The sequence below is a fragment of the Odontesthes bonariensis genome, chromosome 3 (genome assembly GCF_027942865.1).
Source record: "Odontesthes bonariensis isolate fOdoBon6 chromosome 3, fOdoBon6.hap1, whole genome shotgun sequence".
NCBI classification, from domain to species: Eukaryota; Metazoa; Chordata; class Actinopteri; order Atheriniformes; family Atherinopsidae; genus Odontesthes; species Odontesthes bonariensis.
In genome coordinates, this window is record NC_134508.1 from 760,332 (window position 1) to 781,484 (window position 21,153).

At 44.4% G+C, this 21,153-nt stretch overlaps 2 protein-coding genes across 2 annotated transcripts; both read right to left on the bottom strand.

Annotated features, from left to right (window-relative positions):
- Window positions 1–1,662: 1,662 nt before the first annotated feature.
- map1lc3a (microtubule-associated protein 1 light chain 3 alpha) lies at window positions 1,663–10,797 on the bottom strand. Its single transcript, XM_075460026.1, has 4 exons — window positions 10,654–10,797; window positions 6,871–6,926; window positions 5,339–5,445; window positions 1,663–3,048 (listed from the first exon to the last, which is right to left on the bottom strand). Exons 1-4 carry the CDS (start codon window positions 10,691–10,693, stop codon window positions 2,886–2,888), a joined length of 366 nt encoding a protein of 121 aa, XP_075316141.1. The 5' UTR covers window positions 10,694–10,797; the 3' UTR covers window positions 1,663–2,885.
- A 523-nt stretch (window positions 10,798–11,320) lies between these two features.
- dynlrb1 (dynein, light chain, roadblock-type 1) lies at window positions 11,321–17,819 on the bottom strand. The gene is made up of 4 exons (XM_075460027.1): window positions 17,709–17,819; window positions 17,077–17,152; window positions 15,265–15,432; window positions 11,321–11,785 (listed from the first exon to the last, which is right to left on the bottom strand). The coding sequence occupies exons 1-4, from the start codon at window positions 17,709–17,711 to the stop codon at window positions 11,742–11,744; spliced, it is 291 nt and encodes a 96-aa protein (XP_075316142.1). The 5' UTR covers window positions 17,712–17,819; the 3' UTR covers window positions 11,321–11,741.
- Between the last annotated feature and the right edge of the window lie 3,334 nt (window positions 17,820–21,153).

Consider the following 21,153-nt stretch of genomic DNA (forward strand, 5'->3'; position numbering starts at 1 on the left):
TTAAAACAGCTTGGACTATTTGGAATGGTATAGAACTTTGGATTCTCCCATAGACTGTGACAGTTTGCAAAGGGTATGAATAATTTTGGACATGCCACTTTTTGTTCAAATGTGAATAAAAGCTGAGAAATATTTTTTTCCACAATGATGCCTCTTGGACATCATGGTATTATCTCCTGGGAGATGCCTGTGTCGTTTCCGGTCAAAAATAAAATTGCTGGTTGAATAAAAGTACATTTAAGTCAAAATTTGCCAGGGGTATGAATAATTTCGGGCTTGACTGTATCAGGGCGTCTGAGGTGTAAAACTCCTTCCTGTTCCTGGGAGCATATATCAGGGCGTCTGAGGTGTAAAACTCCTTCCTGTTCCTGGGAGCATATATCAGGGCGTCTGAGGTCACCAGCAGGTGTAAAACTCCCAAAAAACTCAACCCTGGTATTAAAGGGGAACTCCGGGGCATTTGAAGCGCATTTCCATTGCTAGAGGTTGTCAAATACTGACAGTAGGACACAGAGAGGTGCAAATCTGCGCTCCCTGTGAAGCGATTGCGCTGTTCGCTCAGCCTGTCATGCTAACCAAATACGTGGTGGCTAAGGGGCAAGCGCTAACCCTTCCACGTAAAACAACAACTTGCACACTGCAGAAACGTCACACCACTTAAAAACCCATCCGACAATAAAGTCACAAGCCTTACCATCAAAACCATATGCATGGTTCTCACATTACTGGCATGGGGACGTTACAAAACAACTTTATAAACAGCATGTAACTCACCGGCTGGTTGTAGGCTCGCGCATGTGAAAGCCCAAAAGAGTCGATGGACGATAATCCCATATACAAAACAATTATCTTCTCTAGAAAAACTACGTTCAAGTATTTAAAACATTATAAACAATATTACTGGGCATGTATTGTTGTAATGTTTTAAATACTTGAACGCAGTTTTTCTAGAGAAGATAATTGTTTTGTATATGGGAGTATCGTCCATCGACTCTTTTGGGCTTTCAAAGGCGCGAGCCTACAACCAGCCGGTGAGTTACATGCTGTTTATAAAGTTGTTTTGTAACGTCCCCATGCCAGTAATGTGAGAACCATGCATATGGTAAGGCTTGTGACTTTATTGTCGGATGGTTTATAAAGTGGTGTGACGTTTCTGCTGTGTGCAAGTTGTTGTTTCACGTGGAAGGGTTAGCGCTTGCCCCTTAGCCACCACGTACTTGGTTGGCATGACAGGCTGAGCGAACAGCGCAATCGCCGCACAGGGAGCGCAGATTTGCACCTCTCTGTGTCCTACCGTCAGTATTTGACAACCTCTAGCAATGGAAATGTGCTTCAAATGCCCCGGAGTTCCCCTTTAAGTTCCTGTTTGTTTGAAAGTTCTGATTTTCACATGAGCACCACATCAAGCCCATAGACTATATAAAAAGGTCCGGTATCATAATTTACACGTTTTTAATCACCATCACAGAGTTATAACTGAGCCCACCGTAGATCGCCAACAGAGTAAATTTCTGATCACTATTCATCCATTAAGCTTAGACCTAATTTTTTTCTTCTGACATTTAACAGACAAAGAACGTTTACGCAGATTTAATCTTTACCCAGTTTCCTGCTGGGGTTTGGTGCCCCCTGCTGGCAGAAAGCAGAACCACACGGAGCAAAGTATTTAAAGGCAACTTTTATTTCATTTATTGGCAAATGATTTGAATAAGTTGCAGCAACTCATCTATGTACAGCTGTCCAAACGGTGAGAGCCCAAAGAAAAACACACTCGATTATATGATCGTTTATACGCAGTTTTTTTTGTTTTACACACACTTAGCTTCAGTTTTTTTGGTTTGGGACACATCTAAAAAGACTTCTTAATTAAAACAATACAGTTATATATCCATAGCGTAAAATCAACATACATTTTTATACATTCATGTAAAAAAAAGAAGAACAAGAACATGCAAGGTTTGTAGTGCAGGACAACGTTTGTTTGTCTTGGTTAACGAAAGGTGAGCAGATAGAAAAGTTAAAGTCATTTCTAATTAAAACAACCAGGAAACTTTTTTAATTCGTTCTTAAATCATGTGCAAAAGAAGCTCAGTTCCTACGTTAAATACATTTAGTTACGTCTGATGCTACTGTGGCGTTTAACCAGGAGGAGGCGCCGCCCTCTGGGATGGATTCACCGCCGCCATGTTGCTCTGTGCTGAAGGTCGGCCCCGCGGCGGCGCCGAGAAACACGCCAGCAGCCTTCAGCCGGGTGCCTAAAGTCTACCTTCGCCTGATTGGTTGTTCAGATGGGCGCGGCGAGCAGCGATATATTTGTGCTTACGGGGGAGGGGCTGAAGCGGTGTGCAGGTGGCGGGAGGCGTAACGGGGGGGGTATTGCACGCGTTATGCTACTGCGGATAAGCCGTGACCGGATGGCGTGAATCTGAGCCCGACCGCGGCGTCGAGCTTCACCAAAAGTGACGAAAACAAATCGACCGAACTGGAACTAAATCTACAGCAAAAACAGACGAGTTAGGAACCAAAACGAGTACTGATGGCGTTCGGTTTGCGTCGGCACGCCCCCCCCCCCGGGACCGGGACCCCCGGTGTGTCCGCTCGGCTTCTGTAAAACACGAGCAGGATGAAGAGCGGCCGACCGACCGATCCGTTACAGACAATCTGAGCAGCTCGGGCGTTTCTAGCTAGTGTTTCATGTACTGACCGAAGTGGTGCTGGGCAACGACAGGGGAGGGAGGGGGGGTCAGATGACCGGCGGACAGGGAGCCTGTAATGCAACAAAGTGGGGAATATCGGGGGGTTTTTCTGGTGGAGCCCTGGACACCTGGACCCCCCCCTCTGTTTGGCCCCCCAGCACCTGGAGGCGTCCCACTCCCTGCCCCCCCCTAGCAGCCGAAGGTCTCCTGCGAGGCGTAGACCATGTAGAGGAAGCCGTCCTCGTCCCGCTCCTGCTCGTAGATCTCAGAGATCGGGGTGGAGACGGACACCATGCTGTGCTGGTTGACCAGCAGGAAGAAGGCCTGGGTGGGGTTCAGCTGCAGCCGGCGCCTGAAGGTGGAGGAGGGTAAGGGTTAGGGTAAGGGTAAGGAGAGGTAAGGGAGGGTAGGGTAAGGGTAAGGAGAGGTAAGGGAGGGTAGGGTAAGGGTAAGGAGAGGTAAGGGAGGGTAGGGTAAGGGTAAGGAGAGGTAAGGGAGGGTAGGGTAAGGGTAAGGAGAGGTAAGGGAGGGTAGGGTTAGGGTGAGGAGAGGTAAGAGAGGGTAAGGGAGGGTAGGGTTAGGGTAAGGAGAGGTAAGAGAGGGTAAGAGAGGGTAAGGGAGGGTAAGAGAGGGTAAGGGTAAGGAGAGGTAAGGGAGGGTAGGGTTAGGGTAAGGAGAGGTAAGAGAGGGTAAGGGAGGGTAGGGTTAGGGTAAGGGTAAGGAGAGGTAAGGGAGGGTAGGGTTAGGGTAAGGGTAAGGAGAGGTAAGGGAGGGTAGGGTTAGGATAAGGGTAAGGAGAGGTAAGGGAGGGTAGGGTTAGGGTAAGGGTAAGGAGAGGTAAGGGAGGGTAGGGTTAGGATAAGGGTAAGAGAGGTAAGGGAGGGTAGGGTAAGGAGAGGTAAGAGAGGGTAAGGGAGGGTAGGGTTAGGGTAAGGGTAAGGAGAGGTAAGGGAGGGTAGGGTTAGGGTAAGGGTAAGGAGAGGTAAGGGAGGGTAGGGTTAGGGTAAGGGTAAGGAGAGGTAAGGGAGGGTAGGGTTAGGATAAGGGTAAGAGAGGTAAGGGAGGGTAGGGTAAGGAGAGGTAAGAGAGGGTAAGGGAGGGTAGGGTTAGGGTAAGGAGAGGCAAGAGAGGGTAAGGGAGGGTAGGGTTAGGGTAAGGAGAGGTAAGGGAGGGTAGGGTTAGGATAAGGGTAAGGAGAGGTAAGGGAGGGTAGGGTTAGGAGAGGTAAGAGAGGGTAAGGGAGGGTAGGGTTAGGGTAAGGGTAAGGAGAGGTAAGGGAGGGTAAGGGAGGGTAGGGTTAGGGTAAGGAGAGGCAAGAGAGGGTAAGGGAGGGTAGGGTTAGGGTAAGGGTAAGGAGAGGTAAGGGAGGGTAGGGTTAGGAGAGGTAAGAGAGGGTAAGGGAGGGTAGGGTTAGGGTAAGGGTAAGGAGAGGTAAGAGGGTAAGGGAGGGTAGGGTTAGGATAAGGGTAAGGAGAGGTAAGGGAGGGTAGGGTAAGGGTAAGGAGAGGTAAGGGAGGGTAGGGTTAGGAGAGGTAAGAGAGGGTAAGGGAGGGTAGGGTTAGGGTAAGGGTAAGGAGAGGTAAGAGAGGGTAAGGGAGGGTAGGGTTAGGATAAGGGTAAGGAGAGGTAAGGGAGGGTAGGGTTAGGAGAGGTAAGAGAGGGTAAGGGAGGGTAGGGTTAGGGTAAGGAGAGGTAAGGGAGGGTAGGGTTAGGAGAGGTAAGAGAGGGTAAGGGAGGGTAGGGTAAGGGTAAGGAGAGGTAAGAGAGGGTAAGGGAGGGTAGGGTTAGGATAAGGGTAAGGAGAGGTAAGGGAGGGTAGGGTAAGGGTAAGGAGAGGTAAGGGAGGGTAGGGTTAGGGTAAGGGTAAGGAGAGGTAAGGGAGGGTAGGGTTAGGGTAAGGAGAGGTAAGGGAGGGTAGGGTTAGGATAAGGGTAAGGAGAGGTAAGGGAGGGTAGGGTTAGGAGAGGTAAGAGAGGGTAAGGGAGGGTAGGGTTAGGGTAAGGGTAAGGAGAGGTAAGAGAGGGTAAGGGAGGGTAGGGTTAGGGTAAGGAGAGGCAAGAGAGGGTAAGGGAGGGTAGGGTTAGGGTAAGGGTAAGGAGAGGTAAGGGAGGGTAGGGTTAGGAGAGGTAAGAGAGGGTAAGGGAGGGTAGGGTTAGGGTAAGGAGAGGTAAGGGAGGGTAAGAGAGGGTGGGGTTAGGGTAAGGAGAGGTAAGGGAGGGTAAGAGAGGGTGGGGTTAGGGTAAGGAGAGGTAAGGGAGGGTAGGGTAAGGAGAGGTAAGAGAGGGTAAGGGAGGGTAGGGTAGGGTTAGGAGAGGTAAGAGAGGGTAAGGGAGGGTAGGGTTAGGGTAAGGAGAGGTAAGGGAGGGTAAGAGAGGGTGGGGTTAGGGTAAGGGAGGGTAAGAGAGGGTGGGGTTAGGGTAAGGAGAGGTAAGGGAGGGTAAGAGAGGGTGGGGTTAGGGTAAGGGAGGGTAAGAGAGGGTGGGGTTAGGGTAAGGAGAGAAGCAGCTGAGTGGTGCCACCTCTACCATAACATCACAGCGGCGTAAAGCAGCCTCACAGTGAGCCACCAAAGGATCAGCTTCACTTTAATTTCTCTTACTTCACTCTAAAAGTCTCCTGAGCTTCAGAAGGCGTTTGTTTACCTGATGATCTTCACCAGCTCGCTCATGTTGACGTGGTCGGGAACCAGGAACTTGGTCTTGTCCAGAACGGGAAGCTGTTTCTCTCCCTTATACCTCTCAATGATCACCTGCAGACACATCAGAATGGAACAAATGGGTTTAAAGCAGGTCTGTTGCAGGGTTAAAGGCAGGGTTAGGGGTAAGGGTCAGGGTTAGGGGTTAGGGTAAGGGTTAGGGTAAGGGTAAGGGTCAGGGTCAGGGTCAAGGTCAGAGTACGAACCCGTACATGAACCCGTACACGAACCCTCCGCTCACACGAACTCGTACATGAACCCATATACGAATCCGCCGCGTACACCAACCCGTACACGAACCGTCCGCTCAAACAAACTCGTACATGAACCCATATACGAATCCGCCGCGTACACCAACCCGTACACGAACCGTCCGCTCAAACAAACTCGTACATGAACCCATATACGAATCCGCCGCGTACACCAACCCGTACACGAACCGTCCGCTCAAACAAACTCGTACATGAACCCATATACGAATCCGCCGCGTACACCAACCCGTACACGAACTCGTACACGAATACAAACCATACACAAACCCATCTGTTACACCTTTCCTCACTTTACTCTCTTTATGTATATGTGACATTATTGTGCTCATTAACTCGTGTTTCCCTGTTCCAACATATATCCTTTGAATGGTGTTACAGTGCCCCTCCCCCCCTCCAAGTACACGAACCCGTACACGATTCCGCCGCGTACACGAACCCTCCGCTCACACGAACTCGTAAACGAACCCATATACGAATCCGCCGCGTACACGAACCCTCCGCTCACACGAACCCGTACACGAACCCTCCGCTCACACGAACCCGTACACGAACCCTCCGCTCACACGAACCCGTACACGAACCCTCCGCTCACACGAACCCGTACACGAACCCTCCGCTCACACGAACCCGTACACGAACCCTCCGCTCACACGAACCCGTACACGAACCCTCCGCTTACACGAACCCGTACACGAACCCTCCGCTCACATGAACTCGTACACGAACCCGTACACGATTCCGCCGCGTACACGAACCCTCTGCTCACACGAACACGTACACGAACCCTCCGCTCACACGAACTCGTACACGAACCCTCTGCTCACACGAACACGTACACGAACCCTCCGCTCACACGAACTCGTACACGAACCCATATACGAATCCGCCGCGTACACGAACCCGTACACGAACCCTCCGCGTACACGAACCCGTACACGAACCCTCCGCTTACACGAACCCGTACACGAACCCTCCGCTTACACGAACCCGTACACGAACCCTCCGCTCACATGAACTCGTACACGAACCCATATACGAATCCGCCGCGTACACGAACTCCGCCTCGTACACGAACCCTCCGCGTACACGAACCCGTACACGAACCCTCCGCTCACACGAACCCTACGCTAAAGGAGGCTGATGGAGGTTGATTGAGGCTAAAGGAGAATGATGGAGCAGAGAAGTGTGAGATTAGACGGGATCTTACAGGGATCTTGTTTGGGTGCTGCTCCCGGATCTGCTGGACCTCTTTGCACCGGTCAGCTGTGGACAAACACACACATTAATCAATGTATTTAGTCTATAATATGCCAGAAATCACAGAAATATGGAAATGATTGAATCTTTAAGTCATGTGACCAAACCCAACCCATAAAATATGATTATCCAGTTATTATCTTCATTTTACTGGTTAGTTAGAAACAAATCAGATAAATATAGCAGCTGGTAATTCTGACTCTTTGTGGTGTGAATAGAATCAGTTAATCTGTGGCGCTCCTTAAGGTTTCTTCCATAAAAACAATGAGATCATGTTATCAACAACACGGGCTCTGATATGTAACGTCTGTTCTCTGACCGCCGCCTCCTCGACGTCCTGCTTTCATTTGGTAGAATATTTAAAAGCAGAGAGAGATTTATTCATTATTTGGGCTGTTTCCCTCCTAACTGAGGGAATAATTAGCTGAGGAATCGATCTCTGACCGAGGAGAGGCCGAATCAGCACATTCATACACAGAATAACGCCACCGTTTACTCCGTTAGTTCCGTTTTAGAGCTTCAGTCCAATGATGCAACAACACGCCAAATGCTGGGTTTCAGGAAAACTGTTTTTTAAACACAGTCAGGGTTCAAAGTTCAGGAGAAAAGCTCCTTTGTTTCAAATCTGGGATTTTCTACCAGAGAATAAACCAGCTGCTCCTCAGCAGGTGTTAAACTGTCCAGCCTCAGACCGTCCCATTACTTATGGGTTCCCGGATGCATACTAGATTCTCCTAAATGTTGGGTATGCATCATGAGGTTACTACTCATACTCAAACTACCCAAGATGCAACGTAACGTGACGTCGCCGATCGTCATTTCCTGTCAAAACGGCAGTTTCAAGCTAGCTACAACGAGGGTAGGTTCACTTCCTGTTTTCAAAACAAAAGCACCAATTGTATGGTAATGGCTTTCCCTGTGATAAAAGGCAACGGGTATTTTATTTTGTGAAAATAACCGGAAGTGCGTTGCTCACTACGGCTAGCTTCAGTAGCGCCGAATTCGTGGGAACAAAATTGTAAACAGCCGGTATTTTGTCAGGTTTTCAACACGTTGGGGATCTAAACGACTACTTTCTCACCTGAAAATGTTTCAAATGTTGCTAAAGTTTACAGAGTTTAGAGCTTAAGAGAAATCAGCTTCAGGCCGGCTGATTTCGGCTCGGGCAGGAGCGCAATGCATTGTGGGTAAACGCTCTGGCCATACGATGAGTATGCAGTATGTAGTATGCAGTATGTAGTATGCAAGTATGTAGTATGCAATATGTAGTATGCAATATGTAGTATGTAGTATGCAAGTATGTAACACAGCCAGAGTGTAAATAAAGACCTCTCTGGACGTATTCAGATCAGGTTGTGTTTTCGGTAAAGATGACAGCACAGCGCCCTCTGCTGGAAACTGTCTGTATTTACAGCAGAAAGCAGTCAGGGTGCACTTAGTTTGGCTTCTGAACTCTGGCTCAGTAGATAATAGCCGCTTTCGGACAGACCGTTCTAAGAAAGTAGTTATCAGAACTACCCTCCTCGAATTTCGTTCTGATAACTGTCCTTCCCCAGCGGAACTGTTTCAGTCTGCATTCGCACATGAGTCGGGACCTGATAGGGACTGATGCGCCGCGCGCAGCCGTCTGCTTCAGTGACGTGTTAGCCGTTAGCCGTTAGCTGTTAGCCGTTTAGCGCCACATTCAAACACAAAACAAAACGGTAAAAGTAAGGAGAGAAGAAAAAACCACCACAAAGAAGCTAATATGGAGAGCGGGGAGGCCACTGTGTTTATGGTCTGCATGATGGTGATATTAATCATGGACAATCACATCAGGCGTCTAACATCGAGGCTGGAAAAGCTCACAGAGAGAGTCAGGAGATACTTTTTCATTTCATGAAGGAAGAAAGGAGAGCAGAGCGCTGCAGACAAATGAGACCAGTGTAAGTTTAACTCATTAAACACCCGCCGGTTGTGTCTGTGTCTATGAGGAAACATTTCAGCCGTGACAGCATGACATGGGACGTAGCTACCGACCACCACACACCTCCCTCAGATCGTTCTATAGAACCATGAAAAGACCCGACCTCGGAGAAGGAGCTAAATAGTTATAGGAACTGAGGGAGAAAGCCCCGAGTTCCTGTATGTCCGAACAGGGGAGAAAACGGCCCCGCGGATTAAAAGGTTATTAGAACTGCCAAAGGTTCCTACAGTCCCAAAGCGGCTAATGACACAGCATTATATATCATGTGTTCATCTGAAAACCTGCTCAGAACCAGATGTTTTTATTTCCATTTCCTGATGTGTAAAGCTGTTTATTACGATGAGTTTTTGGTAACTATTCACATCTGAAAGCCTATAAAATGAGTCTTTTCATCAGTAGGATCACATTTCCTGATGGATTTTAATATAATTCTTAAGAGTCCTGCTCATAATTGTATGATTAGTTCATTTAATGGTATGATTTCAGAACATTTACCTGCTGTTAAAGGGGTTAATCCCATTTCTACTATCACTGGTGTAATGAATAGTGTGAATCCATACCCGAGGATGGATAAAGTGAGCTGGTTAAGTGGACTTTATTCAGTCTTTATGTCCCATAATAGATCTGAGTCAGCGTGGCAACAACAGCAGCGACTCTGTCAGAGGTCAGAGGTCAGCGAGTTCAAACTGTGAGTCACAGCATCTGATTATGTGACTTTATGAGGAGGGTGAGAACACAACAAATGCGCTTTTCTGTCGGTCTCCGGCCTTCCTTTATTCCTCTGTGGGAACATTATGCAACGGCCGGACTCCGGACCCCTCCCTGCCCCCTCCCTGCCCCCTCAGGGGCGTCTGCTGGCGTCAGATTACCACATAAATCAGTGAACACGTGTACTGGGGTAATGTGTCAGCACATGTTGTTTTCCTCTCAGCAAACAGAGAGTTCTCTTCCACAGCTGGAGGAAAGCGGCCCCGTAGCTTCCTAGCCCTTCCTGGCCCCGGTAGCTTCCTTCCTAGCCCTTCCTGGCCCCGGTAGCTTCCTTCCTAGCCCTTCTTGGCCCCGGTAGCTTCCTTCCTAGCCCTTCCTGGCCCCGGTAGCTTCCTTCCTAGCCCTTCCTGGCCCCGGTAGCTTCCTTCCTAGCCCTTCTTGGCCCCGGTAGCTTCCTTCCTAGCCCTTCCTGGCCCCGGTAGCTTCCTTCCTAGCCCTTCTTGGCCCCGGTAGCTTCCTTCCTAGCCCTTCCCGGCCCCGGTAGCTTCCTTCCTAGCCCTTCCTAGCCCCGGTAGCTTCCTTCCCAGCCCCAGTAGCTTCCTTCCTAGCTCTTCCTAGCCCCGGTAGCTTCCTAGCCCCCTACCCTGTGACAGTGACCCAGATGGCCCTTTTAACAGCAGCAGCTGTTAGCAGCAGCTAACCTACATTCTGCCAACGCGATATTTTACATACAAACACGCGACTTCACTGCTTGTTTTTCATCCTTAATGTTTAACATTAATACACTTTATGTTTAACATTAATGGAACAAGGTTTAATAAGGTTTAATACACTTAATGTAAAGCCTCTCAGCGGTGTTAAAGCCAAGCTGTGATCAGCTGCCATACGCGTATAAACGGCCACAACAACACAGCAGACCGACGGACAACATCTTGTCAACAGACGGGCTGAGCTAAGCTAAGCTAGGCTAAGCTAGGCTAAGCTAAGCGGCTAACAGGCCGGCTCCAGCTATCCGCTCTGCGGTTCTTCTCCACCCGGTCATGTCGGCGGGGCTCTTACCGAAAGTCCTCCTCTGCTTGAAGGGTCTGTCGGACGGCATCTTATCGCAGTTGTGTCACAGCTCGAGCCTGAAAAATACGCAGCTCCGTCCCCTCTGCTGTCTGCGGACACTCTGAAGCTCCGGAGCTCCGGACAAACAAAGCCAGCCAGGGGCTCTGACGTCATCCGCTCCACTTAAAGGGGCCGCGCACCATTTTTACTGTGACTAAACTAATCTTCCAGGTAACATAATCAACATTAATGACTGTTTATATTCCTAAAAACAAATGTTTTTTCTTCCAGGTAACATAATCAACATTTGTTTATATTCCTAAAAACAAATGTTTTATCTTCCAGATAACATAATCAACATTTATTACGACTACTCTTTTTTTAGATAACTTTATCAGAATAGTTTTTGTTTGACTTTTGATCATCAGATAAAACGTATTTATATGGAAGAAATGTATTTTTTCTTACTAAAGACTTCTTAATGAAACCTTCAGGTGGAAAACTTTATTTTCAACCTGCAGTTCTAACCGTGCTGCTTGTTTTTTATTCTTTATTTATCTGCATTATTTTCTGTATATGTAGATATTTTCTGATTTATGTGCATAAACACACACACATATATCAGTGTTTGTGCAGTTTGTTAAACACCAAAGATGATTTAACCTGGAACAACAAAGCATTTGAACTTGTTTTATTTCTCAATGTTCCCAATAAAAAGCAGAAAGTGTTAGTTGTGCTGTTCCCTGCTGACATGTTCTCATGACGAATAAATAAGAAGAGATAAACACAAAGCTTCCACATCTTTCCTGCTTCAGTCGCTGCTTTCTAAGCTGATAATGAGATGCACATAAACAGCCTCATACGCTGAGCTGTGGGAGGAAACCCGAACACAGAACACATCTGGAATGCTACAACAAGGAAAAAGAAATCTGTGCACAGATGACACACTTTTATCTGTGTGAGGTCATCGGGGATGGATGGTGTTTCCATCTCTTTCTGTTCTCAGAAAGCTTCTGGTGAACAGGATGTTTACTTTTAGAAACAAGCAAAAACAAGATGAACTGAAGAGTGAAGAGCCGGTCAGCAGTTCTACAGCTTCACACCGAAGGGTTCTGGATCACGATCAGGAAGTAGTCCTTATCTGTGGAGAACACGGGAGAACACGGTTAAACACAGTTAAACACAGTTAAACACGGTTAAACACGGTTAAACAAAGTTAAACGCGGTTAAACAAAGTTAAACACGGTTAAACAAAGTTAAACACGGTTAAACACGGTTAAACACAGTTAAACACGGTTAAACACGGTTAAACAAAGTTAAACACGGTTAAACACGGTTAAACACGGTTAAACACGGTTAAACACAGTTAAACACGGTTAAACACGGTTAAACACGGTTAAACACGGTTAAACACGGTTAAACAAAGTTAAACACGGTTAAACACAGTTAAACACGGTTAAACACGGTTAAACACAGTTAAACACGGTTAAACACGGTTAAACACAGTTAAACACGGTTAAACACGGTTAAACACGGTTAAACACGGTTAAACACAGTTAAACACGGTTAAACACAGTTAAACACGGTTAAACACGGTTAAACACGGTTAAACACGGTTAAACAAAGTTAAACACGGTTAAACACAGTTAAACACGGTTAAACACGGTTAAACACAGTTAAACACGGTTAAACACGGTTAAACAAAGTTAAACACGGTTAAACACGGTTAAACACGGTTAAACACGGTTAAACACAGTTAAACACGGTTAAACACGGTTAAACACGGTTAAACACGGTTAAACACGGTTAAACACGGTTAAACAAAGTTAAACACGGTTAAACACAGTTAAACACGGTTAAACACGGTTAAACACGGTTAAACACGGTTAAACACAGTTAAACACGGTTAAACACGGTTAAACAAAGTTAAACGCGGTTAAACAAAGTTAAACACGGTTAAACACGGTTAAACAAAGTTAAACACGGTTAAACACAGTTAAACACGGTTAAACACGGTTAAACACAGTTAAACGCGGTTAAACGCGGTTAAACACGGTTAAACGCGGTTAAACACAGTTAAACACGGTTAAACACAGTTAAACACGGTTAAACACGGTTAAACACGGTTAAACAAAGTTAAACACGGTTAAACACGGTTAAACAAAGTTAAACGCGGTTAAACACGGTTAAACACGGTTAAACACGGTTAAACACGGTTAAACACAGTTAAACACGGTTAAACACGGTTAAACACGGTTAAACACGGTTAAACACAGTTAAACACAGTTAAACGCGGTTAAACGCGGTTAAACACGGTTAAACACGGTTAAACACGGTTAAACAAAGTTAAACGCGGTTAAACACGGTTAAACACGGTTAAACGCGGTTAAACGCGGTTAAACGCGGTTAAACAAAGTTAAACGCGGTTAAACACGGTTAAACACGGTTAAACACGGTTAAACGCGGTTAAACGCGGTTAAACGCGGTTAAACACAGTTAAACACAGTTAAACACAGTTAAACACAGTTAAACACGGTTAAACGCGGTTAAACGCGGTTAAACGCGGTTAAACACAGTTAAACACGGTTAAACACGGTTAAACACAGTTAAACACGGTTAAACAAAGTTAAACACGGTTAAACAAAGTTAAACACGGTTAAACATGGTTAAACAAAGTTAAACGCGGTTAAACACGGTTAAACGCGGTTAAACGCGGTTAAACACAGTTAAACACGGTTAAACACGGTTAAACAAAGTTAAACACGGTTAAACAAAGTTAAACACGGTTAAACACGGTTAAACAAAGTTAAACGCGGTTAAACACGGTTAAACACAGTTAAACACGGTTAAACGCGGTTAAACAAAGTTAAACACGGTTAAACACGGTTAAACACAGTTAAACACGATTAAACACGGTTAAACACGGTTAAACACGGTTAAACACAGTTAAACACGGTTAAACACAGTTAAACACGGTTAAACGCGGTTAAACAAAGTTAAACACGGTTAAACGCGGTTAAACACGGTTAAACGCGGTTAAACACAGTTAAACACGGTTAAACGCGGTTAAACACGGTTAAACACAGTTAAACACGGTTAAACGCGGTTAAACACGGTTAAACACGGTTAAACACACACTTTAGCTGTTTCTGACCTGCAGCTGAGGCTCAGAATCTTTACTAATTCCTCAATAATACCTGATGAACTCTGTTTTAAATACATAAATGTAATGTGGCAGCAACAGAAAACATGCATTCAGGTTATTCATTATTATTTGGACTAAGAGCCTTAAAGTGATGGTTCGGAGTAGATTCACCCGGGGGTCATTTGAACCGTGACATCCAGCCAAGTTTTTCCGATATTGGCTGAACATCAGCTGAGTTACTGAGTTATCCCGAATAGCTTAGTACAAGCGCTAACAGACCCTGGCAGTATCTCCAAAATTACCACACTAAAATCACATGCCATGACACCAAACTTCTACAGTAGTACAAATATGGTCTGTACTCACAAAGCGATGCATTTGAAAGTTTGTACATAGTCCAGGAGTTTATTATTATCAACACAAGCCTGATAGCTTCTCTGCAGCTAAAGCTGCGTCGACGTCACTTCCTGGATCTGGGAGCTTCAAAGTAAGATGAGGGTTGATCTACTACTGTAGACAACAAAGTATATGCTATATTCTACATGTTTTTTTTATGAATTTTTATGTTGTAGAGTTGTGAAATTATTTTATCAATGGAGAAATTGAGCCGCCTTGGCTGGATGTCACGGTTCAAATGACCCTAGGGTGAATCTCCTCCGAACCCTCACTTTAAGATGACGTGTTGTGATTTGGCACTTTATAAATAAACAGAAGTAAATTTGTAATTAAAAGTTATTTCATTAGTCAGATTAATGAGAGTTTAATAGAAAGAAAGAAATCAATTTTCTTCTGACACACATGAAAACAGCGTTGTTTCAATAAAACATTAATAAAACCTTCCAGGCAGAAACCTGCAGATAAACTGCTCAGAACCGGTCAGAACCGGTCAGAACCGGTCAGAACTGATCAGAACTGGAACCTGGAGCCCGTCAGAACCGGTCAGAACCGGTCAGAACTGGTCAGAACCAGTCAGAACCAGTCAGAACCGGTCAGAACCGGTCAGAACTGGGCAGAACTGGGCAGAACTGGAACCTGAAGCCCGTCAGAACTGGTCAGAACCGGTCAGAACCGGTCAGAACTGGTCAGAACTGGTCAGAACCGGTCAGAACTGGTCAGAACTGTTCAGAACTGTTCAGAACTGGTCAGAACCGGTCAGAACCGGTCAGAACTGGTCAGAACCGGTCAGAACTGGTCAGAACTGGGCAGAACTGGAACCTGGAGCCCGTCAGAACTGGTCAGAACTGGTCAGAACCGGTCAGAACTGGTCAGAACTGGGCAGAACTGGAACCTGGAGCCCGTCAGAACTGGTCAGAACTGGTCAGAACCGGTCAGAACTGGTCAGAACTGGGCAGAACTGGAACCTGGAGCCCGTCAGAACTGGTCAGAACTGGTCAGAACCGGTCAGAACTGTTCAGAACTGGGCAGAACTGTTCAGAACTGGGCAGAACTGGAACCTGGAGCCCATGCGGACTCACCTGGTGCGATCATGATCTCGTTCTTCTTGGAGCGCACGCGCAGGAAGGTGAGGTCGTTCTGGGGGTCGATGTCGCGCACGGTGGTCCGGGCCTTCATCACCAGCTGGTGCAGCAGGGCGGCGTACTGCACCGTGCTCGAGTTGTCCAGGGTGGTCTTTATGGGGATTCCTGAGGAACAACAGGGTCCGTTTACAGTTAAATGCACAGAGAACCGGATTCAAAGAGTTTATTCTTCTCATGGTGCAACTAAACTGCTTTAAAACAGAGTTTTACTGAGCGAGACCAGAGAAATCTACAGAAAAACAAAGACTGAAGAGACAAAAATACAAAGATTAAACTTTACTTCTTCTTCTTCTGCCACATCTGGGCAGTTTTCCAGCTGCTCGTTCAGCTTTAAATGTTTAAAATGGAGGAACTTGTGTTTTCTCTGGTTTATTCCGTTCAGCTGCTCTCTGAGCAGAACTTTAACCGGACCTCCACCAGCTCCACCTGATGGTGTTCAGTTCCTCTGAGCTGATCGTTAAACATGTCGCCCATTACCCAGAATGCACCGCTGCCCTGCATCCCCTGGATGCAGATTCCTCCTCAAACAGCTGGAGGTGGAACAGATGTTTGGTGTATTTCATCCTGAACTAACTGAGCTGAGGTGCTTTATAACGGCTGCATGAAGCTCTGATGGGAACGGATGCTTTTATAAACCCATCTCAGGGTGGTGGGGGGGCTGGAGCCCATCCCAGAGACACTTTAGTGAACCTAACAAACTATTAACTGTGGTTTTCTGAATATCAGATCTCTCCTTTAAAGTCTCTGTTAGTGAATGAGTTGATGTGTATTGATATATTTAGTCTTACAGAAACCTGGCTGCAGCAGGAGGATCATGTTAGCATCATGTTAGCATCATGTTAGCATCAATGACTCAGCTCCCTCTAACTGTTTAAAGGGACAGTTCGCCTCTTTAAAGGGACAGTTCGCCTCTTCTGACATGAAGCTGTGTAACATCCCATATCAGCAGCATCATTTCTGAACATCTTCTTACCCCCTGCTGCGTCCTGTGAGCAGAGTTCCAGCCTCGTTTTGGTGCTGATGAAGGTAGTCCGGCTAGTTGGCTGGGGTTTAAAAAATAAAGCGTTTTGCTTCTCAGAACAATATGCGTTCAACAGAGTAATACATTTGCATCACAAAATGGTTCTCCAGGAAAAAGTCAGACCTCACAATCTCTTGGCCCTATTTTCTCTCCCTTCATATCAATGCGTCCAATGTAAACTGTGCAGACCGAGCACTCCCCTGCTTCCGAGCAGTAAACACCGTAACAGGTGCGGCTGTCGGCAGGCGGCAGCAGGCAGTGATATGAAGGGAGAGAAAATAGGGCCAAGAGATTGTGAGGTCTGACTTTTTCCTGTAGAACCATTTTGTGATGCAAATGTATTACTCTGTTGAACGCATATTGTTCTGAGAAGCAAAACGCTTTATTTTTTAAACCCCAGCCAACTAGCCGGACTACCTTCATCAACGCCAAAACGAGGCTGGAACTCTGCTCACAGGACGCAGCAGGGGGTAAGAAGATGTTCAGAAATGATGCTGATATGGGATGTTACACAGCTTCATGTCAAAAGAGGCGAACTGTCCCTTTAAAGAGGCGAACTGTCCCTTTAAAGAGGCGAACTGTCCCTTTAACGTCAGCGCCTCTGGTCTGTGGAGTCTGCTCTGTTCTGTTTTTATTCTGTGCAGCATCATGTGACCCCCCCAGCTGATTTAAGAGCCCAACGGAAAACAGAGAGTTGGTTAAAGCTGGGACACCAGATGAGGTTTTACCTTCAGAGTTGACGATGATGATTCCCTGGACGCCTTTCTGACTCTGGATCCTCTTCAGAGTTTCCTCCACTTCAGCCTGAGAAGCGAGGAACATCCACAAAGTCCAGCCACCAAAATGTCAGAAAGTCCACATTAACATCCAACATTAGTCAGTCTGTACTCTTCAGTTCAAATCCGGACTGAAAACATCTCTTTTTCCTGGCCTTCCACTAGCTGAAATGGAGTTCATCTTGGCGTGCTACTTTTATTGTTATTGTTATTTTATTGCTAATTGTATCTCACATTTTATTTTTATCTGTGATGAAGTCATTCTTATTGCTTTTATTGATGACTCTCTTGTGATGCAGTTGCTGTAGTGAAGCACTTTGGTCAGCTGAGGCTGTTTTAATGTGCTATAGAAATACATTTTGAATTGAACTGAACTGAATTGAATTAAAGTCCATCCAACATTAAAGTACACCAGTTGAACAAATAACTCGTTATTCTGTTTTCAACTGACAACGCCCGTTTAGCATCGCAGCTAGCCTCAGTTAGCTTATTAAACGCGTACTATAAACAGACACATTCACACCCATCATTACGGAAACATAAAAAACATATTAAACCCGCGTTAAACAGTAAGTCAGTCTCACCATTTTTATGTTTAGAATGAGAAATCTGGTCGGAAAGTTCTCTCCTAGCTCCGCCGGACTGCAGCTAACAACACAGTTTTCTTCTTCTTCTTCTTCTTCTGTTGATGGCGGGTTACAGCATTTAGTGTGTATACCGCCACCTACTGTACAGGAGTGTGTAAAGGAACTGGCCAGACTATTTCACTTTTTCATAATGAAGTGTAGATAAATAATAACTAAAATAAGAAAATAAATAACTAAAGCAAATAAACAGAATCAAATCAAATAAACAAACAAACCAAAACGTATATTAAATTATTTTAATTAAATCTGTTATCTTTAGGTAATGGATAAGAGCCGTAATTCTATTTCTCTGCATTCGTTGTTCCTCCAGTATGTTATGGATTCCTGATTCTTCTTCTTTTTCAAGCCATTCCTTTCTGCAATCATTATACTTTGTACAGTGAAATAAAACATGATCTACATCTTCTTTAACCTTACAGTCAACACAAAGGCCATCACTTTTCCCTATTATTTGTATTGTTGCATTAAGGCCTGTGTGCCCTAGTCTCAGTCTAGTATACACTACCTCTTCTCTTCTGTTCACACCCACTGCTGTAACCCTTTTCCCCCCAACATGACTCTGAACTTTAAAATATTGTCTATTATATCTTTCCGTAGTCTTCTCTTTAATTATTGTTTTAGCTTCCCCTTTCCCCAATGGAATATGGATAGCTATGTGATCTTGTTTAAGAGATTTTTTGGCTATTTTGTCAGCTACTTCGTTACCTTTAATCCCAATATGTGCTGGAACCCAACATAACTGGACTACAATACCAAGGTTTCTAAGGTGTGCTAACAGATGTCTCATTTCTATAACCAGGTCTTCTCTTATTGTTATTTTTTATTTATTTTTATTCAGTCACAAAATAATAACAATACAATCATAATAACCTCAAACATCATAAAGTGACTGAAAAGGCACAGGCTGAAGCATAATGCTTATATTAAAGCCTGTCCTATTTAACAAATTAACAAATTAATCTGCCCATCAGCGTACAGTATACATACACATACATACACACATACACATATACACATACATACATACACACATACACATACGTATATATGTATACAAACACAAACACAAACACATAGATATACATATACACATAATAATAACGATAACGTAACAGAGTCAAAGTAGAAAAATTATAAAACAAAATACAACAAAATCATAAATAAGTACAACATCCTTCACAAATTATAAACACTTGTAGCCCTCAAAAATCGCCTTACAAACCATTTTTTTGAAAACCAAAAAAGGACAACAATTTCTTCCTTTTATATTGGCATCGTTCCACAATGCAACCCCAACAACAGATAGACATCTCCTTTTAATCTCTGTTTTGGCCATGGGCACGGCAGGTCTGCAGGTGTCTCTTAAATTATACCCTGTATCTTGAAGTGAGAAGAACCTTTGTATCCTGACTGGGAGTAATTTTGCATTAGCTTTATACATTATTTGCATTATTTTGTAATGTACCAGATCATTGAACTTCATAGCATGAGATTTTACAAATGATTAATTATTGAATTTCCTGACACAAGGCTTTGTAAGACTGCCATTGAATCAGTGCATATGACTGACTTAAGGGGTTTAACTTCCTCAATCCACCTCAAAGCAGTTATTATTCCTGTCATTTCAACTGAGTATACTGATAATAAATTACTCAATCTGTATCCATATGTTTGGTTGAATTCTTGTATATATATTCCTATGCCACAGTGTCCATTTTGTATATCTTTTGATCCATCTGTGTAAATGTGTATGTACCCATGATATGAAGAACTCAGATAGTTTTTACATACTATTGCAAAGCTTTGCTGATCTGGATGATCTTTCTTTTCCTCCAGTAGATTTATATTTGTTTCAGGAGCAGGAAGAATCCATGGCGGAACACTGCTCATAGCTAATGCAGGGCTGAACGTTAGACCTTTTAGTCCATACTGACCTGCAGTATCATCAACGTCCCATCCAAATCCCTTTGTTTTCTTGAGATACTCCCAGCAATCGTGAAGCCCTGTTGTTGCTGGATTGTTAACACTTCCCTGCAGTCTAACCCAATATGTTAAGGAAAGTTTTTTAAATCTTAAACTGAGAGGGGTTTCCTCTGCTTCCACCAGCAGCGCACTTGTAGGAGTTGTTTTCATAGCTCCTAAAGCTATTCTCAGGGCCTTAAATTGTATTCTGTCCAGTTTTAGGAGGGATGTTTTACGAGCTGAACTATATACTATACAGCCATAGTCAATAGTAGATCTTATCAGGGATTTGTAAATATTCAACATAGATTGTCTATCTGCTCCCCAACTAAGACCAGAGACCATCCTCATTACATTTAACACCTTTTTGCATTTAGTTTCTATATACTCAATGTGATGTTTCCATGTAAGTTTATATGAAACCATATTCCTAAGTATTTAAATGTCTCTCCTCTTTCAACTGGTTGCTTGTATAGTATTACTTTATGATTTCCTGAAACTTTCTTTCTTGTAAAATATACAATTTGTGATTTTTGAACAGAGAATTTAAAACCCCAATCCACTCTCCATTGCTCTAGAGTGTTTTTATCCTTCTGAATTTTACCTGTAGTATATGAAATATTACGCCCCCTTCTCCAAGTGACAGCATCACCCGCATATAGTAACCCTTCATTCATCTCTCCCAGTTTTTCAAAGATATCATTAATCATTATGTTAAATAAAATTGGGCTGATTACACTTCCTTGGGGTATTCCATTTTCCACTATGAATTCCTTTGATATTGCTTCTCCTACTCTAACCCTCAAGGTACGCTGGGACAGAAAGTCCAGTATGTAGTTATACATTCTTCCTTTGATACCTATTTTTCTCAATTTGATTAGCAAACCTTCCCTCCACATAGTATCATAAGCTTTCTCAATATCTAGAAATGCAGCTACCATAACCTCTTTCATAACTAAAGTTTTTTCAATTTCATTAGTTAGTTTAACTAGTGCATCAGTTGTTGATTTCTGTTTCCTAAAACCAGTTTGATACTTATGGAGTGGGCATTTATATTCTAAATAATAATTCAAACGCGACACAATCATTTTTCCATCAGTTTCCCTAAATGTGAGGTAAGAGCTATAGGTCTATAGCTACTTGGGTTACTTGCATCTTTTCCAGGTTTAGGAAATGGGAGGATTGTTGAGCTCTTCCATGCGTTTGGCAATTTGCCCTTGTCCCAAACTTTGTTAACCAGTTTGAGAATGATTCCTAGAACTTCCTCAGGTAAATGCTTGAACATAGCATAGCATAGATAATCATTTCCTGGGGCAGAATATGCAGTGTTATTTAAAGCCATTTTTAATTCTGATATACTAAAATCATTGTCCAGTATAGACACATCTGTTTCCCTAGCCACCAGAATGTCCTTATTAAT